This window comes from Sarcophilus harrisii, chromosome 2 (assembly GCF_902635505.1).
Source record: "Sarcophilus harrisii chromosome 2, mSarHar1.11, whole genome shotgun sequence".
In the NCBI taxonomy this organism is placed as follows: Eukaryota; Metazoa; Chordata; class Mammalia; order Dasyuromorphia; family Dasyuridae; genus Sarcophilus; species Sarcophilus harrisii.
This window is the reverse complement of record NC_045427.1, coordinates 317,967,268-317,991,641: the sequence shown is the minus strand read 5'-3', so window position 1 is coordinate 317,991,641 and position 24,374 is coordinate 317,967,268. Positions and strand designations below refer to the sequence as shown.

The 24,374-nt window shown below is 34.2% G+C and overlaps 1 protein-coding gene across 2 annotated transcripts in view; it reads right to left on the bottom strand.

The window, feature by feature from the left end:
* SLC38A6 (solute carrier family 38 member 6) overlaps window positions 1-24,374 on the bottom strand; it is a 76,598-nt gene that overhangs the window by 51,535 nt on the left and 689 nt on the right. For both annotated transcript variants that reach the window (XM_012548566.3, XM_031952684.1), the window contains exons 2-4: window positions 20,562-20,692; window positions 17,969-18,042; window positions 11,491-11,543 (exon numbers count right to left, since the gene is read on the bottom strand). In XM_012548566.3, coding sequence (XP_012404020.2) covers window positions 11,491-11,543; window positions 17,969-18,042; window positions 20,562-20,692 — 258 coding nt within the window. The remainder of the gene's footprint in view (window positions 1-11,490; window positions 11,544-17,968; window positions 18,043-20,561; window positions 20,693-24,374) is intronic.

Genomic DNA, 24,374 nt, shown 5'->3' with positions numbered 1-24,374 from the left:
AGGTAGACAAGTGTGACTTATCACCCAGGAGAAATAATAGCATCAGGTTGACTCATACAGAATCCGAATAAGCAACCTGGTGATAGTCACCCAGATCCTGACTCCAGGCCACAAAATCCAGGAATATATTAGACAGCAGCTGTAACAGCTGACCACCCTATGCTCACAATCTATATAAATGGCCTACCATTAGAAGGATTGGTATACACAGGTACAGATTGTACAATCATTAGAGGTGCCAATTGGCCCAGTCACTGGCCAAAGATTAAAGCAGATACCTACATGTCTGGCATAAGAGGATCAATAGCAGCTGAAGTTAATGCTGCCCCTATGAGATGGACTTTTGAAGGCAAAACAGGAATTTTTACTCCTTTTATAGTTGAAAAAATCCCCATCAATCTGTGGGGAAGAGACATTTTACAGCAATTAGGGTTAAAAATGAGTACTTCGGTTTTTTAGGCAGGGCTGCTGTTGAAGGCCTGCCAGCACTCTCACCAGTTCCTATTCAGTGGAAAACTGATACACCAGTGTGGGTAGAACAGTGGTCCTTAACAAGCGATAAACTTCAGGCCTTAGTAGATATAGTACAGGAGCAACTTGACCAAGGACACTTACAACCTTCTCTAAGTCCTTGGAATTCCCCAGTGTTTGTTGTACAAAAGAAAACTGGAAAATGGAGGATGTTGACTGATTTAAGAAAGGTGAATGAACAGATGGAAATGATGGGAACTCTTTAGCCTGGACTTCCATCTCCTACTCAATTGCCTAGAGAATGGCCTCTTTGGGTCATACATATTAAGGATTGTTTCTATTCTATCCCTCTGGATAAGGAAGATATGAAAAGATTTGCCTTTTCAGTGCCCGGCGTTAACTTAGCTGAGCCTTATAAAAGATATGAATGGACAGTTTTGCCACAGGGAATGAAAAACAGCCCCACTATGTGTCAAATGTATGTTGCTGCTGCTCTCACCCCAGTAAGAAAAGCATTTCCAAAAGTTATGCTATTACATTATATGGATGATATATTGGGATGTGCACCTGAGGAACAAATGTTAGAAGCATGTCTACAAAAGACCATAGAAATACTAAGGAATTACAAATTGTACATAGCTCCAGAAAAAATTCAAAGACATGCTCCTTTTCAATATTTAGGATATGAAGTATACCCTAAGGTGCTTAAAGTACAAAAACTGTCCTTAAGAACAGAGAAGCTAAACACTTTAAATGATTTTCAGAAATTGAGACGAAATATCCAATGGATGTGACCAGTGTTAGACCTGACTACCTATCAATTGCAACCATTATATGATATTTTAAGGGGAGACAGTGCTTTAAATTCACCACACCAGCTTACAAAAGAAGTTCAAGAGGCTTTGAGAAAAGTTGAACTGGCTTTATCCAATGTGGTTGAAAGAGTCACTCAAAAACCCTTGGAAATATCAATTTTTGCCACACAAGAGGCATCCGCAGCAGTCCTGCATCAAGGAGACAGTGTGATAGAGTGGATGAACCTCCCAGCACAACCAGAACAAAGCCTTACTCCTTATGCAGTGCTTGTAGCTAGAATTTTATTAAAGACCATTAAATGAGCAGTACAATTATCTGGGACAAGACCTGACAAGATATACACTTTTATACTAATACACAAATTAATGTGTGCTGTGAGACCATCCCAGAGTGGCAAATTTTATTAGCCATGGTTCCAAATTTTACTTATGAGTCTCCATTAAAGATAACCAGACTATTACATAATTGGTGATGGATTCTTGAAGAAAAAGTTTCTAAAGTTCCTCTTAAAGGACCAACTATCTTTACAGATGAATCCAAACATAATATTTGTGCTGTATACTCTCATGACTTAACTATAAGAGAGTAGTCAGAACTCCTTTTCAGTCCACTCAGCAGAATGACTTGTATGCAATCATTCTAGCTCTTACTTATTATCCAGGAGACATAAATATATCTAATTCGGCCTATTCAGTAGGTATGGTACAAAGAATTGCCACAGCCCAAATAAAATTTGCAGCCTCTAATATATATCAGCTCTTTAAGAAACTTCAAAAGCAAGTGAGAAAGCATCCAGGTAAGATTTATATTTTGCATGTCCACTCTCATTGTGGACTTCCAGGTCCCATTTTTGATGGTAATTCAAAGGCAGATAGCCTTCTTACTATGTTGGTCAATACTCCTTTATTCCAAGAAGCCCAGGAATCTCATTCTAAATACCATCAGGCTGCTCGAGTTTTACGTTTACAATTTGGAATAACAAGAGAGGAAGCTAGGAGCATAGTAAAAGCCTGTACAGCTTGCCTTCCCTTTCCATGCTCCTACACTGCCTCCAGGGAAGAACCCTTGTGGTTTGAGACCCAATGAAATCTGGCAAATGGATGTGACCCATTATAAATCTTTTGGTCGCCTGTTTTTTATCCATATTGTGGTAGACACCTTTTCAGGATTCACTTTTGCAATACCAGCAGCAAAAGAGACAGCCTAAGGGATCACTGAATTCCTCACACAAGCATTTGCCATTGGGTGTGCCACAAACAATAAAAACAGACAATGATCCTGTATATACTTCCCAACATTTTGCACACTTTTGTGCACAGCATAAGATTTTACACACCACTGGCATACCTTTTAATCCTCAAGGATAGGCAATAGTAGAATGGAGAAATAGAGACATTAAGAGACTCCTCCAAAAACAAAAGAAAGGGGGAGCCACACGTAATCCTAGAGAACTTCTAAATCTAACCCTTTATACTATTAACTTCTTGGTTTTTGACAAAGATGCACTGGCTCCGGCAGACAGGTTTTATAACCCACCGGAAGGGCAGTGTCCAGTGCGAGCAGCTCCACTCTCTTTAGATAATCGCCAGGTGATGTGGAGAGACCCAGAAAGTGGTGAATGGAAGGGACCAGATAAGCTAACTGCTTGGGGAGAGGGTTTGCTTGTATCTCTACAGGTGGAGAAGGAATCAGATGGCTGCCAACGAGCCGTATTCACCTTGTCCATTGCAGAGAGACGGAGCAGACCCTTGAAACAAAGGAGAAGACTCAAGAAATATCGGGTAGTTCTGTTGCTGATTGTGCTCACCATTGAAAGATCATGGCAATTATGGTATTTGACTCATGGACATCGAAAATTGTTGGACTTCAAAACCCTCAGGAATCATTGGATTCTCTGAGACATGATAAGATTGTTGTAGGACTTGAAAACCCTCAGGAAGCATTGGATTCTCTGAGACATAGGACTTGAAAACCCTCAGGCATCATTGGATTTTCTGAGAAATGATAAGACTGTTACAGGACTTCAAAATCTGCTGGAATCACTGGATTCCCTAACACATAAAAAGACTTTTGCAGAATTTCAAAAACTTGGGGGGATCATTGGATTCCCTGACATGTGAAGCAATGGACAATAGGTTGATTTTGGACTGTCTCTTGGCTGCTGAAGAAGGTATATGTGTGACAGTTGTTTACATACCCTCCTTCGAGGACTTCTGGCAATCTTTTATACCACCATGTTGATTTATATTGTTTGTTATACCGCTACTTGTGTGTACAATTCATGTTTGTTACACATCAAGCCTGCACTGACTGTGGGGAGGGTCATCACTAATAGCCTCTGCATCATTGCTATATGCTTGTGTAATACCTCCCATGATGATGGGTTTGTGCATAAGGACCCTTGAACCCAGAAACCTGGTAGCAACCCCCACTTCCCTTTGGTGCATTTCATCTCCCTTCCTGAGATGTCAGGGAGGACATGATCATCTCCTTTTTAGTGCTTTCACCTCCCTTCCTGAGAAGTCGGGGGGGTCGTGATCACCTCCTTTTCAGTGCTTTCACCTCCCCTTGGGGGCTCTGACCTCCCTGATGGCAGGATCACCTGTGTTCTAAAACAAAAGAAAGCGGGAGATGTAATGGGCTAAAGCTCAAGTTGATGCCCTGAGGTGCCAAGCATGTGAGGCTAAATAGTAATTGGACCATACTCTATTAATATATATATGCTTGCAGAAAGAATGGCTTCCGCCCACTCTTTGTGCGAGTCCTGATGTGTTGTATAGGAAATGATGATTTTGGTGGGTGGAGGCAGAGGGGCAGGAAGAGAGGAGGAGAGAGACTGCTGGCTGGGTTCCTGTCAGATTGCTAATCCCCCTTCCCCTCTACCGAGAATAAAGATCAAAGATTTTCCCTTAACCTGAATTCCTGACTCCGGATGATTTTAAAATATGCGGTCATCACAGGCCAGAACTCTGAAACTAGGATTCTTATAAGGTGTTAAGTCAGTGGAATTGATAAAGACAATAGTTATCTAGTTTAGCATGGTGCTTAATAGTTCTCTAGTACTTAGTACTTAATATAGCTCCACAAGATTCACACCTATGATAATGAAGTATATAACAGCCAGTAAGGATTCATTCCGCCTTCGCTCAGGCTTCTGGTGGCTCTCCTGAGGGACTGAGAGGCTCGGAGATAAAGCAAGAGAAGACAAGTGCACTGGAGGTGGGAGCTCAAGCTTTGGGAGCCAAAGAGAAAGAGATTCATTTCCATCTTCATCAGCCTCGTGGTGGATGGCCTGTCCTCCTGCATTTCCCCTACTAAGACCAAGGCCAGTCTGAAAGGCTCTCCTCCTTTGCTTTTCCACTGAAACCAAGACTCCGGAGGGCTTCTAAGAAAGCTAGCTTGGGCCCCAGGCAAGGAAACTAGATTATGAAGGAGATAATAAAGGATTTGTGTTAAAGTCCAAATCAACACCTTTAACACCATAGATATATATCTATGGTGTTAAAGGTGTTAAAGTCCAAATCCAAATATATGTACATATATATGTACATATATATATATATATATATATATATATATATATATATATATTTATATTTACATGTACTAGCTATATGACCCTGCAGAAGAAATGACCTTTCAGTTCTCCAGGCAACTCTTAAGTTGAACACAGTTGGATATCTGCACTGATATTGAGCTTCTTCACCAAAATTCCCTACACCAAAAACAGATAACCAATGGACATATTTTCCCCAGCACAGATGACATAGATTTAAAAGTAGAAGGCGCTATGAAGTCAAATAATCTACTTCCATAATTTTATAAACGAAGAAACTGAGGCCTGAAGAAGCCCTCGCATTTACAGAACTATCATATGCCAGAGGGAAAACATTTTAGAAGAACACAGAATAAATAGAGACTTTGGAAGTAGAATGGGTCATTAATACGGTGGTTTGTGACAGGAATACTTAGCAACCGCTTGTGCAAATAGGTAGTATGCTCTAATGAAAAATAAACTAAAAAATAATCGTCAGGAAATCTGGTCTCTAATGTTCGATAGCTTATGAGCCTGGGTGCCTGGGCAGACATAGGATCCCTCAGAAGCAGTGAGAAAGTTTAGAAGAGGATAGGTTTTAGTTCCATTTTTGACATATTTACTATGAGCTCTCTACAAGACATTCAATTTGAGATGTCTGATAACTGGTTAGAAAAAAATAAAAAGATGTAGAAGCACTTATTGTAAGTGACTTTCTCCAGGAGGTTAGCCAGGGAAGGAAGAGAGATCTAAGATGATAACTAAAGGTTATGGAAAGATCCAGTGATAGTTCTCCAATCTGCTAGAGAAGACAAAATGAAATAGGTTTGTACGTGTACATAGTGTTTGTCTTAGTAGAAGGGCCATTTTCATGTGTGAGATAGAAGAGAAGGATGAAATATGAGATTTATGAGAGGGAGAATATAGAGTTCTCACAGAGAATGACTTCAGCTTTTTCAGTGAAATATGAAGCAATGTTCTCAGCTAAAAAAGCTATGGAGAGAGGGAGCAATCAGAGATTTAAGAAAGAATGAAAAGATTTGGGAAAAGCTACTATGGTAAATAGTATAGTATATTGTTTAGGGAGGTATAAAATCAGTGGTCAACAATCTGGCACTCAAATTTCAATGTCTATAAATTTAATGGAAAAGTTATACTCATTTATGTATTGTCTATGACTTCTTTTTTACTATGATGGCGGAAGTGAGTAATTACAATAGAGAATTTATTTGGCTTTCACTACTTCACACAGCTACTCAGAGCTCTATAAATTGCATTGATACAATTATAACAACAGCATTTCACATGACATGTGCATCATATCATTGTATCATGATGTTTTATTTATTATTACCAATGCTGACCCATCATTTTAAAAACAAGAAAAGAAAGGGGGAGGGATTTCATTATAACTTCATTATAACAAATATGTCTGAATAAGAACTGTCTTCAACCACTATTATCAAATATTCATTGGTTTATGAAATTTATTTTTGCTATAGACTTGATAATGTTTCTTAACGAATTCAATCTAAATTACAAGGCAAAATAGCACTTACATGTAAAACTTATACTGTAATAAAGTCAATTTTATAACAACTAATATTTTGTAACAGCTAATGTTTTGATCAAAATGTCAAACTTCTGTAAATGTATAAAATATCAATCTCACACAAATTTGGATCTGCTATTTCTTGAACTCAAACTACAGTTCCAGCAACATTTTTCAATCCTTGATGAAAATGCAAAAGGAATTTCCAAATTTCAAAAGCCATTTAACTGTGCAAACAAGGAGCTTCTACCTAATCTTCAATGGTAAGTAATTAATATGCAATGTAATGATATCCTAAAAGGCATATACCAAGAGAAGAATTTAATACAATTCTTATAGATACATTCCAAGCAATGAATATACTCAATTAAAATCATATGCTGGTAGATTGAAAGTAGTTTTTGGTAGTACCTTGCAATCAATTTTGATAATAGGGAAAATCCCAACTAAGTGAAATGTCATCCTCCCCAAAAGAATTCCATTTTTCTTAATAGTACATTTACATAACAAAATTTTATAGTCAGTTATTATTTTTAAATTTTATTTAAAAAATTGATTTATTTTCTTTCATTATGTAAGTACCTCCTATATACTGTAAGAATTCTTGATTTTTTTTCTTGGCCCACAAAGCCTAGATACTATGGTTTTGTATAAAAAAGTTTGCTGACCATTATTTAAATAGATTGCCTTGCTAAAGTGGTGATTCAGTTAATGTCACTGCACAGCTGATTTTTTATTATATAAATATATAGACTGGAGTGATGGATTCAGTCAGCTTGACTCCAAGGTATTCTCTAGTTCTGTTCAGGGAAAAGAAGTAAGATTGGCCCTTGGTAGGGCATGATCAGAGACAGGATAAGGGAGCAAAGAACTAGAAAAAGAAGCACAGTGTAGAGGTGAACTGGTTTTCTGTTGGAATCCTTACAAAGTATTAAGTCATTAGAATTGATAGAGACAATAATTATCTAATTTAGCATGGCTCAGTATGATTGATCTGATACTACAAGGAGATGTTATGGACCAGAACTTGAAACAAGGTACTAATTGGAACTGATGGAAGAAATGCTTGTGTGCTTGGGTTTGCATCTTTAAGAGTTTACACATTAGAGTTCACAAGTACGAGAGATACACAAAGTTAACTTTGTAACTTTGTGAATTCACACTTCCCATAATCCCAGTCTCAGAGGAGGAATCAACCTTTTACACCAAGCATAAAAAAGCTTCAGTGAGTCAGTCAGAGTCAGTTCAGAAGAAGCCACTAGTCGGAGTTGAGCAAGAGCCAGAAATCACTTCGGAAGATTGACAGAGTGAGAGTTTAGTTCGGGAGATTGAGAAGCTAATCTGCAGTCGGGCAGAACCAAGATTCAGAGAGAGGCTGAAACTAGGAACAAGAGCTCTCGGAACCAAAAGAAAGCTAACTGGACTATTTTGGGAGAAACAATAAAGAACGACTAAAACGCCTGGCTGCATTTGAAGTAATTATTGCTCAGAATTGAAACTAAGGCTGCCTCCAGAAAACCTCCCCAAGAAACCTGCTCACAGAGAACAATCACATATTATAAAAAAAGAAGAGAACACCACAGTTTTCCAAAGGGTCAAGAGAAGAAAAGGAAGGACAGGATAGCTAGTGCAGGGAAAATGGTTGAGAAAGAACAGCCGGATTAGAGGTCATGTGATAGTAAACAGTAGAGTTAAGAGTTTTAAAGCAGAGGGAAAGATGGAATGACAACAGATTATAATCAGATAAAATGATTTCCAGGTTCATGAATATAGATGTAGAACATTTGGGTGGTAGTAACAAGATAAAGAGCATGGCTATTTTTGTATGTAGGAACAAATCATAGAAAATGATTAAACTGAAGAACTAGGAAGTTTGGGTGTCTGAGGGAATACTGATGATTAGGAAGTCAGAAATGAAGGCTACATTCTACTCAATCTAGTTTGTATAATTGATGACTGAAGAAGGCGTATTGTAAGTTGACATGCTATAGTGCCTTGACTATAATAGAAACTATAAAAACAATCACCACCACCACTATGGATTAGATATGTTATAGGGGAACTCCCAAGGAGGAAATGCCTTTTACCTTGCTGATCATCAACTGTACTATAACTCATAATCATAAAGAATTGCACAGGGTATTGATTAATGAAAAGATTTGCCCAAGTATAGCAGTTAGAATATGTCAGAGGCCCAAGGAAAATGAACCCAGGTTTCCTGATTCTAAGGCAAACTCTACTATCCCCTATGCCAGTCTTCATTAATCTTCCATCATGTATTTGTACAGCTGACTTTTTTTTTTTGTATCTAAGTATAAGATTACATTTATCCTTACTGAATTTCTATTAAGATTCACCTTAAGCTCTCTATAGGACATTCAATTTGAGATTTCCAATAAGTTTTAGAAAAGAGAGAAAAGAAGCAATCATACCTATTAAAACTGACTTTCTCAATTAGCTTAGCCAGGAAAATTATAACTAAAGGGAATGAATAGATCTGCTAAGGGTTTTTTGACAATGGGGGAAATAACCATATTTATAGGTAATAAGGTAGCAACCAATATACAAAGAAAGAAAAAACTTTTAGTACAGAACTTGGCACATAACAGTGTTTAACAAATGCTAGTTGACTGTCACTAGTCTTTGCAACTCATTTTTCCACATTGTTGGAATTACTTTCCTGTATGTCTTTAGAATTTCATTCTTGAATATTTTCCATTTTTCTTGGGCTTTTCTCTCCTGTATAATTTTAGTCCATGAAATTCCATTTATCTTTCCTTTGAAATCTGCTTTTCTCAAATCTAAAGTACATGTCAGAAAACACCTAATTTTCTTTTCTTCTTTTATAATTCAAGAAAGGAAATGGTTTCTCTTTCTCAGTTCACCCATCATTTCTACCCAAGAAACCTTCCTGTTGTTAAGACATCCAAAACAGATTTTCCCCTTGTTGGCTACTCCTATTTTGCAAACAAAGAGAGCAAATAGATGTTTGGATAATTAGAATTGCCAGTCACTCCTCTCTTATGCTTCTGCAACAGGTTTATGATCTCTTCTTTTAATTTTTTTCTTTCTATCCAGATGGTGAAAAAAAAATACTGTTAACAAAATCTAGTTTTCCTGTCTCTTTATTTTTATCAAAATATTTTATGGTTTCTCCTTTGCTTCTCTACTCTCAAGGTTATCTTCTAATTGTTTATGTTTTATAGATATCTAATCATCTATACATGTTTTCTCCTCAATTACAGCAGGGACTATTTTTCACTTTTGCTTAGTGCAATGCCTGGTTTAATAAGTAACTGAGGACTGATGGAGTCTCTCTCCCTTGATTCCTGAATTTCTGCCAAAAGCACTACTTCTTAATATGATTTTCTACACATATTCTCTTTTTTGTGAAGGACATATACCCAAAGACAACTCTATTCCTGTGATACTTGATACCAAGACTCAGTGATAGTTATGAAGTTAAATCTGCCTTCTTGTGTTAGGACCTCAAGTTCAAAAACGCCTTAGACACTTGAGACCAGGAGATCACTTGACTACTAGCTCCTTTCTGGGATTTTGTTATCTATGATCTCCTGTCTAAGTTGCTATACTTTCTTCCTTCTCTTTAATATCTACTGAAGTGTATTCATCTTATCCACCTATTTAGTAATTCCGTCAAAAAAGAAAATTATCTGTCTGACATGGCTTGTTCTAGATGAAGTCATCCTGGGTAAGAAAGGCACTATTTGCTTTTCTGGATGGATTAGCAAAAATCTCTTTAATAAATTCTAGAATTTCCCCAGGAATCAAAAGTCAAATTCACAGACCTACAATCTATAGATGCTAATCTACATCTGTCCTTCTCCAGTCTTGTAGTATCTATTTCCATAAAAATCATACCCATGACCTTTCAAATATAACTAATGTTGGCTTAGCAATCAGACCTGCCAGTTCCATTGGTACCCTAAAATACAGTTCGCATGAATTTATCAAGACCAATTAGGTACTTTCTTAATATCTCCTTACTAATTTGAGTAGTAACTTTTATTCTATTAATTCTGGTATAAAGGTCATCCTCTTTTGCAGGAAAAAAAAAAAAAAAAAGAATCAATTGTTCCCTTCAGCAGGCAGGCATGCAGAAAACAAAACTTATATCCCTGCCCTTCACTTCCATGTCCAAGACTGCCAGAATTTTCTATGTTTCCCTTGGCAGTATCATTTCTAACCATATGAATCACCAGAATCATATCAGGTAGTCATATATTTTGATAGATCTTGGGAGGTCAATAAATGTAACTTCATAGGATTATAGATATAGAACTGAAAAATACCTCAGAGGCCATTTATTCCAAACTCATCAATTTATAAAGAAAACAGACCCAGAGGGGTTATATGACTTGCCCAAAGTCTCACAGATATTAAGTAAAAGTCATGGGATTTTTTGTAATGTCTTCAATATAGGCCTCAGAAAGATGATAAATCTATTATTGTTATCAGTTTACCTTCCTCAGTATCTCTGAGTAAAGAAGTAACCAAGTACCATTATTTTTTCTTTTTCTGACTTTTAAAAGATAACCAGTCACATGATATTTCTATGGCATCATTCCTTGCAGGACTACTTATTCCTCGGATTATCCAGTTTTCTCCTTTTTGGAAAAAGACTCAAATTGTTTTTAAGCTTTATTATTTGCTTCTCTTTCTCCTCTGTGTAATATTTTTCCATTCTCCATTCTTACAATAAGAGTCAAATTATCACTCCTCCACTTCAGATTCTTACTCTCAATCCCTGCCAAAGAATAGCTTTCTTTCTTTCTTTTTTAAAGGAATATTTCATTTTCCCTAAATAATCTGGAGTACAGAAAGCCATTCCTTGAGTACCCTCACCTTGTATTTTAGGAAGAAATACAGTCTCACTTGGAACAATAGCAGTCACCAGTTATGTTAATATTTTCTTTGGTTAATATAGTTTTCTCTTTTAATCCTATTCTGCTTCCCTTATATTTCCTGTTATTCTCCTAATTTTTTGCTTCTTCTTAATGAACTACTTTTTATTCATCATTTTCTTTGATTCAGAAAAAGAAGAAAATACTATCCAGTTCTAACTTGGTCAACAGTCAGGAGAAAAAAAAGTTACCTTTCCAACTGATCCAAATGCAAAAAGGCCAAGGTCTTCATAAGATGTGACAGCTGTCAGGAGAAAAAAGAACAGTGATATTTTTATCACCTACATAAAATCTAAGAATATGTGGCAAATCAGATATTTTATCATAAATTTACTTAATTTTTTATTATCATGATTAATTATCAAAATTATTATTAATAAATTATCATAATCTAATTATATCATAATTTTCATGAGTCCAGAGTAATTGGAATCAAGTATTAAGAACAGATATTATGGAAAGAGGTATCATAAAAATTTTGTGATCTTCCACACTGAAAGTAAGAGGAGTTGCCTGATCTGAGAATAATATGCGATAAAGATTTCTGATAATATTCTACATTTAATTTTGTGTAATTTTAAGAGATACATTCCAGTAACTAGTACTTCTTGATTCAAAACTATAAGTTTTACGCAGTCCTATAAAACTGGAGCCTAAATAGATATTTATACCTTAGAAGTTGCCTTGAAACATTGTAAATAAAGCTATCATTTCAAGGGACTAAGAAATAACACTAGTTACTGTGGGAAAGCCCTGACAATTAGCTTCACTGTAGTAATTTTTAAAAGGGATAATTGCAAAAAGTGACCACAGATCTCTAAGACTGCAAAATCCACTGTAATATTTTCACTATATAAACTTATACAGGAAATAGGCCTTGGAAACTGAAGATGTGGAGAGTAAAATAAACAAGGTCTTATTGTACTTTCAAAGTATTTTTTCAGGTCACTCTGAATCATAATATTAATGTATTTTTCATATAGCACAATAATATTACTGTCATATTGGTCTATTTGTGAAGGTTCTGTGTGTAGGCATTCCTAAAACTTGTTACAGGAAAATAATTCCTTTAAGTTGCTTATTTTGTATGCCTTTCATTATATATTCTTCTTAAGCACTTCAAGGAACTATTAAAAATTTTTTTTTTAAATTAAAATAAGGGAGACACTATGGTTTAGTGGAAAGAAAACTGAAATATTTTCCAGAAGCCCTATGCCTCAATTTCCTCATATATAAAATGAGGGGGTTGGACAAACGAACTCTATAGTCTTTTCGAGCTCTAAACCACTTATGAGACCTTTCCCAGATGTTAATACTTTATCCCTCTTCAAATTATTTTACATTAAAAGTACTGTATCTCACCACACCATACCATTAGAATATACAGTAGTTGAATACAGGGGTGATTTCATTTTTCTTTTTGTCTCTTCTGTGCTTTAGATATACTAAGATCTGCTTCCAAAGTCATTTTATACTCAATAAATATCTAAGTTATTTAGCCAAGTTTTTCTAAAAACTTGTGCATGGTTTTATTATTTTTAAATAGTAACACTAAACAAACATTTATCATTAGTAAGGAAAAATAAATATTTTCAATCTTTATTAAAAGGTACTAACCATAATTTAATTGCATTAAATGAACAATTCTAATTTGTTTTTTCCACTTAAAAACAAGTAACTTTTATTTTTCAAGCAACAGTAATTAAAACTGATCATTTCTAGAAATACTATAACTCTGTATTTTTTTTCTATGTAAATTCTAAAAAAATTTCCAAAGATAATGAGTAAGGCACACTATGGCAATAACTATTCTGTTTTCCCTTGTAATTTGTAAATAATCTAGTTTGAAGTACACTGTAGTATAAACAGTACTGGGCTTGAAGAAAAGGTATATGGGTTGCAATTCTCACTCTATAAGTTTCTCAAGGTATCACTTGTCTTCTCATGGCTAAGAAGATCATATAAGATACAACATGTAAAAATATCTTTGATAGCTAAGGGCCTGACTTCTAACTAGCTGTGTAATCTAGGGAAAAGTGAATTCATCCATTCTAGGATTCTAGTTCTTATTTATATAAATCAGAAGACTGTATTAGATAATAATCTTCTTTTCAAAAAGTTTTAATAACATCTTATTGTTTTCAATTATATGTAAAGATAGTTTCCAACATTCATCTTTGTAAGATTTTGAATTTCAATTTTTTCACCCTTCCTCTCTTACCTCCCCAAGATAGCAAGCAGTCTGATGTAGATTATACATATACAATCACTTTAAACATTTTTTCCATATTAATCATTTTTATAAAAGAAAATCAGAACAAAAGGAAAAAAGCACAAGAAAGAAAAAGCAAACAACAAAAAGCTGAAAATAGTATCCTTCTATTCACATTCTGTCTTTATAGTTCTCTTTCCAGATGCAGATGTTACTTTTGGATAATCTTCTAAAAGGCCTTCTAACTCTAAAATACTATGATTCTGTGTGATAACTTAATTTTGAGATTAATAATATAGATCACTGAGTATAATAAGTTCCCATTTTCAATTGTGAACCCTTTATTTTCAGTTAGACTATCTGTATAGTGATTACATACAGTCATGTCATAGGACTACAAAGGAGCAAAAATTATGTGTACTTTTCTACATCTAAGACATGAATAATAATTTTCATGCTTAACAATCTTAACTCAAAACTTAAATGAAATATCTCCACTTATTCAATAAATATGCTTTGATACTCTTTAAAATTCTGTCAATTGCTAACAACCTCAACCTTCCATCTCATCCACATCTAAAATATTATTTGATAAAATAAAGTTTTGACTTTCCAAGTCTATTTACTGAAATATATTTCTTGTATTATTGCTATTAGGCCTTTGTTTCTTTTTTGTTCCTTTTCTTCCTCCGTATGGCTTCTTTGTAAGAAATAAGCCCACTGAGAAACATATAAGGGATGATTATCCTCTCTAATAGCATATCCTATGGCACAAAAACAATCTGAAAGATGGAATTATTTTCATCTTTTACAGGAATTCATGTTAGCAGTACCTGGCAAAACCATGTTAAATAAATAACTGGAAGCAATCATCAGCATGTGAGAGGAATCTATTTTAGGAAACCTTTTATATATATACATATACATATATATTTTATATTAGAGAAATCAATGTTGTGTTTTGAGGAGACTGAAAGTCTGTAAATCTTAATCAAATAAACAGGAGAGAAAATCTTACTTAGTGTGCCATTGAGGCTATGTCATGGCTATTTTGGTCTGGCAAAGAGTTAAGTCTTCACAGCAATAGTTTGGAAAGCTGCTTCTCATGAACATGTGGAATATTTCCATCTAGTTACTGTCTACCCTGCATTTTTCCTTCAACGAAAAAGGACAATTAATAAAACATGGGTGAAGTACAAAGCTTAAGCTTCTCAGCAATAGCAATATTATCTTTGGATCTGGATTGAGGAACATAAGTTATTTAAATATAGTTCAACCCTCAGAAAGTTGGCCACATGCAATGATCCCTTATTATTTCAAAATTTCTTTATTGTAATGTTTTCCAAACTTTTTATCTCATTTTCTTTTGGTGGCAAGGCAACTATAAAGGTCAATTATCTAAAATCATTAATTCATTCACTAATTGATCAAATACTTATAGTCTATTACCTTACCTCCACCATTTTTGACACTGTTAGTTATTGGCTCATCTTTGATAAATACTTAAATTTCACCTTTAGGAAACTATACTTTCTAGACTACTTCTTACTTTTCTGACCATTTCTTCTTTTTTGATTTCTGATTCTCTTTTTTTCAGCGCTTATGTTCCCTTATCTCACCATATTAATTGGTGAACATAATATCAATTACCAAATATATGAAAAATCTCAAGATATCTAGTTCTGATTTCTCATTATTTTATAGACAACACCACTTACATTTATAATATACAGTATATTCCTTGTCACTTAAACATGTTTTAAAAAATGTTTTCTGTTGTTAAATTTTTCATTGCTTTTCAAAGCTTATTTTTTTCTTCCCTATTTTCTGGGTCATCCAGGCTAGTAATCTTAAAGTCTTCAATGACTCCTTCCTATCCTCAATTTCTTCCATGTAGTTTAGTCCTGAATGTTGTCAATCCTTACTACCTGATATTTCTTGTATCCTGTTACGCTTTTCTTGCTACCTTAAAAATCAAAGCTTTTGATAACTACCTTCCTAAATCCTCTGACTTTAGCTTCTCTTTCTTCCTTCTATTCTACTCTCAGTAATAAGAATCATCTTCCTCAAAAATTGTTTTGAACATGCAATCTTTTACTCACTGTCACTGTACTTTTCCATAATTAAATAAAAAAAAAATTACAGGCACTTTTCCAAGTCTGAGACATTATGAACAATATTTTGGATTCCTATGATGGTTCTCAGTACTATGGAGACCAGCAACTATGAGGGAAGAGCTGGATTTGAATCCCAGGTCTAACATCTATTATGACTTTGGGCAAATCATATAATCCCTCCAAAATTCAGTGTCCTCTTCTGTAAAATGAATAGGATAGACTAGAGCACCACTAATGTCCTTTTCAGCTCTAAATTTATGATCCTATTAGGGTATAACCTCTTACATCAAAATTAAAAGTTCTGACAGTAGTCTTTAAAAAGTTTAAATACCCTGATCTCTCAGTCCACCATGTTTTACACTTTCCATTTTCTTCTTTTTAATCTGCCATTTCTTACATGTTGAATAATGCTCTTAACCTTCTCAGCCAAAACTTATTCCTACCCTCATTTAAGACTCTCAGATATTACCTCATCCATACTATGTTTCCAGATCACTTCCACTTCTAATTTTACTAGTAATATAGTAGTCATTTATAAGGCTCTGTATACTGAAAGCTTATTTTTCTATTTCTATATTTGTATTGTCTTCCCCATTATATTATACACAAAACTTAAGCATGAAGCATCCCTTCTATTAGCTTTAAAACTATCTTGGCACTAAAAGATGCCTAAAAAATTGTATCAGCTGACTATGACTCCTTATCTATGAGATAACAAATATTGCCTTGTATGTGAGGGAAATGTGTTTTCTTTGTTCAGCAAAAAGACAAATAAGCTTATTTTGAGCTCTAAAATAAAACTGTTCCATCTAAAATATGAACCTTGCATAGCAACTAATTCTGATATTATTTCAAGATTAATGCAGAGAATTTCTACCTCTCAGGACCTAGAAAAGTGTCATGGGACTCAGAGTCAAATACAGAACCTGCAGATTATGTTTATGGACATAGAAGGCAGCCCTTTATTCTAAAAAGGGAAGATAAAAATTATCTATACTTCTAGACCCATGAAAATTCATGACAAGGTTATCTATAAAAGTCACTTTTTGCCTGACTGATGACTTACAACTGGTATTGTAATTCTGCTACAAGAAACTTTTTTATACAATCAAGTATATGTTTTTAAAATGTCACTGATATTAAAAGAAGCCTACCTCAATAGAGTATTACAATGATTGAAGGAATTCAATCAACAGAAGGAGGAAGCAGTAGTTTCTGTACAGGATCATGAAGAAGTCAGTTGAAGAATTCAAGTAGATTATTGAGAGCAAAGGAAATTAAAAAGGAAAGAATAATGGTTTCTTCTACTTTATAATGCCCTAAAGTAAGAAAAACAACATAGATAGGTATTAGAATTTCAGAATTATCAGAGATGGATTGATGTGAGTGGGTGAGAAATATATATATTTTAACTAGGAAAAATGTAGTTGAAGTAAGGTATTTATTTATTCATAATATGAAAAATATACATAATCATTATAAGAGATTAAAATCTTTTTTTTTTTAAATTCTGGTCTCTCAGAATTAGATTCAAGATAGGAATAACATAGGATAAAGAGCCTTTACTGAACCATCAAAAACTAAGGAATAATTACTTTATATAAAGTAATGAAAATGAAAGGCAACATTAGATAGACACAGCATACAGTGAAGAAGACCTAAGTTCAGGTCTTTCTTTTGCTATGTAATAGATATGTGACTTTAGCACAAATCACTTTACCTTTCAATGTTCCAAGGTTATAAATTACAGGGAAATTGTCCATCTATATCAGAAAAGAGAGACTCTACCCCAGATATTTTCCATACTATTGAAAATATAGGTCTAGATTTTTTTTTAAATTAAATTTAAAAATAAGGCAAATTATATTGGGTCATCTTTCCTGTGTTTGAAGATAATGCTACTGAGCACTGTAAGCAAAGAATGCCATAGTGATAAATGTGCACTGACCTCCCCTATTCTCTCCATGGAGTCCTCTGTATGCCCAAGGGCATTCATCTGCTAGATGTCAATTTCATTTTTTCACCATGGGCAAAAGGGCTAAATAAACTGATTCTCATTCATCTAGGTGCTAATTATCCCTTACACCAAAAAGGATATAGTAAAACCTGCTGGAAATAGAATTAAGAATGCTAGTTTTCTCTTCTTTCTAGCAGCATCATTATACTGATATATTTTTGACAGGATTGAAACTGTACATCTTGGCCTTCTGAGAAGCTCAAAGTCATACTCCATGTCATATCTGTTCACATCAAAGTATTTTAAAGTCCTTGAGATATGTAAATAAATGGCTAGTAATGGTTACTTTATTTTAATAAAATACATGTGATCTTTTTACTCACCTGTCTGAATACACATAGTAAGAAGGAGATGAACTGAGTAAGAAGCCATGATGGCAACTATCAACAGCATAATACTGAAATATAAAACAGTATACAGATTAAACAAGGTTTTTTTTTTAATCCCCCATTCAACAGAAAATCCCTACATCAAGAATGTTCTTATTTACTACTCATATTCTTGGACTGCTAGTCACATTAATCTGATCACCTTTTTACTATTTTACTATATTTACCTACTAATCAATCAACCAGCTTTAAAAAGGAGCTTTTTATGTTCAATAGAGAAGGTGTTGGGAATACAAAGAGAAAAAGTGAGACAGCTTATAAAAGGTTTACATTCTAATAGAAAAGGCAACAAAGTACAAAAGAAAGTGTAGCCAGTATAATAAAGTGGAGAAATACAAATAAATACAATGTTTTTAAACATAAGGTAATTTTGGAGAGAGGGATTAGAAGCTAGAAAATTAAGAAAGATTTCATATAAAATGTGGTACCTGATATGTGTCTAAAACAAAGAGAGGGATTCTATGAGATTGAAATAAAGATAAACTGAGTATCTAAAAACATACTAAATTTTGTAGTTCTAAAATGCCACGAACTACACCTCCCTCTGGATTTTCTACTTATGGATGAGGTACATATTTTGACTGCACAAGTAAAAAATTTAACTTACAAATCCTTTCTTTAGAGACATAAAATTACAATCTGAAATATTAGCCAATCATATATATTGATTTTTTTCTAAGGTCTAAAATGCTGGTGAGGAAAAGCACCATCTACACAATTCTTTTAGGAATATAAAATCCTCAGTTCCCATAGATACCTCATAATAAATGAGACACCAGTGACCTGAGAGCTCTTTTCAGGGAGCTACCATGGAGCATCTCACTGTTTCCAAAAGATCAACAGGAAAGGTGTGGAAGAAGCTCTGTCTTGGTGTTCTACTTAATCCCTGACTTTGTTGTAAACATCAATGTTAAAAAGTAGTTTAAAAAAAAAAGGAGGGTCAATTTCATGTAGATTTAGTCTGAGATAACAATTAACAGTTTTTCTAAAGTTTTTAAGAATTTGAAGAACAAAAGTACTTTTACTAGTCATTTTCCAATTATATTCAGAATTCATTTTTTTACCTACATGATATACACACACACAAATGGCTAAGAGCTGTGATTTTTATCAATGTGGGAAACTAAGCAGTATGGAAGCTTCTTCTATCAATGCAAGTCAATCACTCATCAATAATTTATAATCTTAACAAAGTGTCTACAGCACTGAAGGGTTAATTGATTTACCTACAATCACACTATGTCAGAAATGCATTGGAAATAAGCCTTCAATCTGGGTCTTCTTAACTCCATGCTGACATTCTATTCATTAATATATGCTGCTTATCATATTTATATTGAGACCAAACTAAAGATACATCTGGTTTTCAAAATGATAAAATAAAATACGTGAAAACTAGGTTTTATTTACTATGATCTGTAAAAAGTATATAAAAAGTATAGTTTGTAACATTCCTGCTTCAAAATAATGAAAACTGTTGGTATCTTATGAAAACATAAAATCAATTAAGAAAATTGGGCAATTAGTACAAATTAATTTCCCTAAAAAATTACAAGAGGTAGAGAAAAAAATTTGTAAATGGAATAGAACTACATTTCCAATGCTTTGGTTTAAATTCAAGACTGAGCAACTACTAAAATTTGTTTTTTCAGGCAATGCCTATAATAATACAGACTTAATGAGTGGTTTCCAAAAATGAATGAAGCATGTGAGATTGTCAGGAGAGAGGACTAAACAGGAAAAGATTAGTTAAAAGAATAATAATATGCATAAGAATAATGTACTTAATCTTCCTTTTTAACTGATAAGTAATCTGAATGGCTAATAAATTTTTGTTCACTTTAGCTAAAATGATACTCATAATGAATCAATACTTGAAGTCACAGCATGAGAGGGACAGGATTCACTTTTTCATTAGAATTTTTATATTAGCCAGTGAATTAAAATATAACCTACAGGGTAAAATTTTTTTTCTGCAGATGAGGAACTGCTATAAAACAGATTTCATTAAACTAATAATGAATTTCTCCACTAAAATCCCATTTGCATAGATGATTCTGAGCTCTTGAAAATTATGTTAGCAGAATATAAAGTCAAGTAGGTCAAATAACAGGCTCAGATTATATGATTTTTGCGTGCTTTGTCAACTAGGTAATGTAGAAGAGGCTCCTCAACCACTAGGTTGGCCACTAGAAGATAACTTTTTTCATAAGTAGCTCAAAAACCTACTGAGGAATAATAAAAGAGACTGATTTCAATCTATATCAGTGGAAGAAGTAAAATCAAAAATTTCTAAAATAAAGAGTAATCCTGAATTAAGATTCTGTTATATGTATATAAAGAAATAACATAAAGACCATACGGATCCACATATAGTCTATCCTCAAAAACAAGCAGCACTTCTAAAATAAAATCCAGGGCAGTAGCTAAATCTCTTTAATTTATTTTGGTTAGTATCTGAGAATATCTTTTTATAAATGGGCCAGTAATTAATGATAATAGGAACAAATAAAAAAAAAACACTTACCTAAATACAATAATACCTGTATTGGCCATAATGTAGGCTAGACCAAGGATGCTGCTTCCCATGATGGCATTCATTAAGTTAAACACTGAGAAACTAAAAGAAACACCTGAACATTCCTGACTCTGAATCTCCTATAAGCAAAAAAAAAAAAAAAAATCAATAGCTTAATGACTAATTTAGTAGAAGTCAAATCTATTCCCAGAACTATCTATACAGACACCCTAATTTATTCTTCTAAACATGAACTGAAAAACATATTATGATATTTGGTAAAAAAAAAAAAAAAATGAAAAAGAATGTTATGCCTTCTGTGAACATTACAGTGGTAAAATTTTTCAATAATTGGTACTGTTTATCCTAGTTTCTCAAGATGCCCCATTTCTGTCCCATCTGATACAAGCATCTGAAAGTGGTTACATTTCCCTTCTTCTCCCTTCATCATTCCTTTGGACTAATGGCCCACTGTAGCTCCAGAAGTATGGCTATGAGTATTTTTTTTTTCATTACTGGGAGTCCTGAGTCTTTGTGGTCTAAAGAATAGGAGATAGAGGACAATCACCTAAAATCAACTCGTCCCCAAACAAATGATTTCTTGGTGTCAGTTCACCAGATGTGTACTGGTTTTATTGTTTGTTTTCTTCTTACCAATTCTGACAGATAAATGAAAAAAGCATTTAGTAAGTACTTACTATGTGCCAAACACTACCCTAAGTATTGGGGATATAAATAGAAAAACAAAAACAAACAAACAAAAAAAAAACCAGTCTCTGTCACTAAGAAGCTCACATTCCAACTAGATAAGACAACACATAAAGGAGAGTTCAGTTTCATGGCAGATGGAAAAGCCAAGTGATACTAAGTGTTTTGCAGACAAAGTGGTATGGCAGATGTTCCCTGACCAATGACTGTTAGGAAAAAGGTACTGGGTCTAAGGATCAGAGTAAAACTTTGTATTACCTTCAGCAAAGGTAAAGATGATAGGGTCAGCATTAGATGAAAAGGGATGTTCAGTGTCCAATGGGAAATAAAGCAATTAAGATTGATTTCAGGAAGGGGAACATCGTTGATTTCTGATCCTGGAAGATTGCTGGTGGTACAGTTCCAGCATCATCAGATTACTGGTTGTTTCAGAAGTGATTTTAGGCAAACCATTTTGAGGGTATCCATAAAAATGGAATGTGAGTTATATTAAGTGATACGAGGGCAATAAGCAGCTCAAAGGAATGAAAAAAAAAACACAGCCCATGTTTAAAAACAATTAAATCCATTTTATTTACCATAGGATATGCTAATAATTGCTAATATTATCTTAACATCTCAAGTAAATGTAAGAGAAGATGGTTAAGAGAATCAAAAAATTTCAATTCTTTAAATGTCGTAGAGAACAACTTGAAAGTATATTCTCCCAAAAAAGGATTTGGGTAATAAATTGTCAGAAGCCAAATATAACTTTTTTTTGCAGATAAAGAGTCAAAGTCAGATGACATGGTAATGTCTTTATCCTAAACTAGAGTCTAGAAACTCAGTTTCCATCAAGATTTTCTTTTTATTGTCAGAGATAACTGTCTATTAGTAAACTATTTCTGCACCCTGCCTGTCTCATGTGTGTATGTTGTATCCAAGTGTATGTGCCATGTATGTGAACCTATAAGTAATAGAACTGAACTACAGAGAAGACTTGAGTTTGAGTCCCATTTCCACTGCTTACTATCATGTGACCATAGATGTGCAAACCCTTCATCTCTCTTAGTTTCATGTTGTCACCTGTAAAAATGAGCACATCATTACTTATTCTACTTACCTAAATTGAACTACTAATATTAAGATTACAAAAGAACTTCTCGAGTTTTAATATACAATTCAGTTAGAAAAAGAAGTATCTCATAATATTACTGTAAAAGGAACTACTTTGCTGAAATGGAAACAGGAAGATGATAAAAACCATTAACAAATAACAATGAATCACAGAATCCTAGGCTTGGTCATCTTATCCAGTCCCCAGCTTCCTCTTTAGTACTTTAAGCATTTCACCTAAAGTAGCAAAAAGCTTTTACTTTGTAATGGAGTCTAAACTATCCACATTTCTGAGTGGCTGAAAAGGAAAGGTTTATTTTGTCTCATCCTGGTGTTGCTATTCCAAGTTACTTTCTTTGTTCTCTTCCTCACTCTGTCCTTCCAGATGTTCCAGGAACAAGACCCTCCATCTCTCAGCTTTAGGCATTCTCTTTGGCTGTCCCCCATGCCTAGAATACTCTTCCTCCCTCCACTTCTAGGCTTCATTCAAGTCCCAGAAAAAATTCCACCATCTACAGGAAGCCTTTCTCAATTCCTCTTAATTTTAGTGCATTCCCTCTGTTAATTCTTATTTCTATATAGAGCTTGTTGGTATGTATGTTTACTTGTTGACTTCATCTCCCTTCTTCCCCTCTAACAATGAGAGGTCCTTGTGTCCCTAGTGTTTTGCTTTTCTTAGTATCCCCAGCATTTAAACACATAACAGGAACTTTAAAATGCTATTCTCCTACAAATTAGTTTCAGAAAATAACACTGATTTACTCCTTTTCTCTCACATGACTCTCCTCCACACTCAAGTTTTAAGTTACACAATCAGCTATCATGTGGCCACTCAAGATTTCTAGAGTCCAAATTCCAAATCACAAATCTCATCTTTCTCAATCATAGAAAGGGCTATCAAATATTTAATGTTGGCCCAGTCACTTTGGGACTAAGAATGAATTAAATAGAATAAGAGCAAACTTTAGAACTGAAGAGCATCTTACGGCAATCTAATCCAATTGTCTCATTTTACAGATATGGAAACTGGAACCCAAAGTGGTAAAAATAATTTATCCAAGGTGACAAAGCTACTTCTGGTTTCCTCACCTATGATGCAGTGCCTTTCCCACTTAACAATTTTACTTAATATTCCACCTTATCCCCCAAAATCAGAATGGAGAGGAGGTTCCTAGGCTTGCTTAAAAACTGTTATCATTAGAGATTCTGAGTTAGAAAAAACTGGATGGCTATCTAATCTGGAGGGTTTAACCTTTTCTATGTCATAGACCTTTTGGCAGTATATATATGGACATCATATAAAAATTTTAAATGCATAAAATAAGATATAAAGATTTACAAAGGAAGCCAATTATATTGAAATAAAAATATTTCTGCCTCCCAAGTTCACAGATCATCTCCAATTCTAAATTATGAACCTGATCTAGATTAATATGTACCTGAACAAGAATGACCTCTACATTAATCAATCAACAAATATTTATTAAGCACCTACTGTGTGTAAGGCACTTTGCTAAGGGCTGGAGACACACAAAAACGAGGGGGGGGGGGGCAAAAATAGATCCACCCTCTAGCAGGAGAGACAATATACAAGAAAATCTATACAAAGCCAATGGAATTGGAAAAGCAATGCAATTAAGAATGGTTGGAAAGGCCTTCCTTTAGAAGGTGAGATTTTAATTGGAATTTAAAGGAAGTCAGGGAGGTCAGGAGTTGGAGTGGAGGGAAAACATTTCAGGCATGGGAGAGATCCATAGAGAATACCTACATTCTGGGACAGCTTGGAGGCAGGTGTCACTGGATGAAAGTAACTGTAAATGCTGAAGGAGTTATTTCAAAATCTGTTTGAAGAGCTGCCTTGGATGATGTGGAATTCACTAATCAAGTTAAACTTTTATTAAATTTTTTAAATTTAATTTAAAAAATTAAAACTTTTATTAAATTGCCTACTCCCTGTTCTCTAGGAGTGGAGGGTCTACATGGAGGAAACAATGCAAAGACCAGTAGGCTAGATTGGGC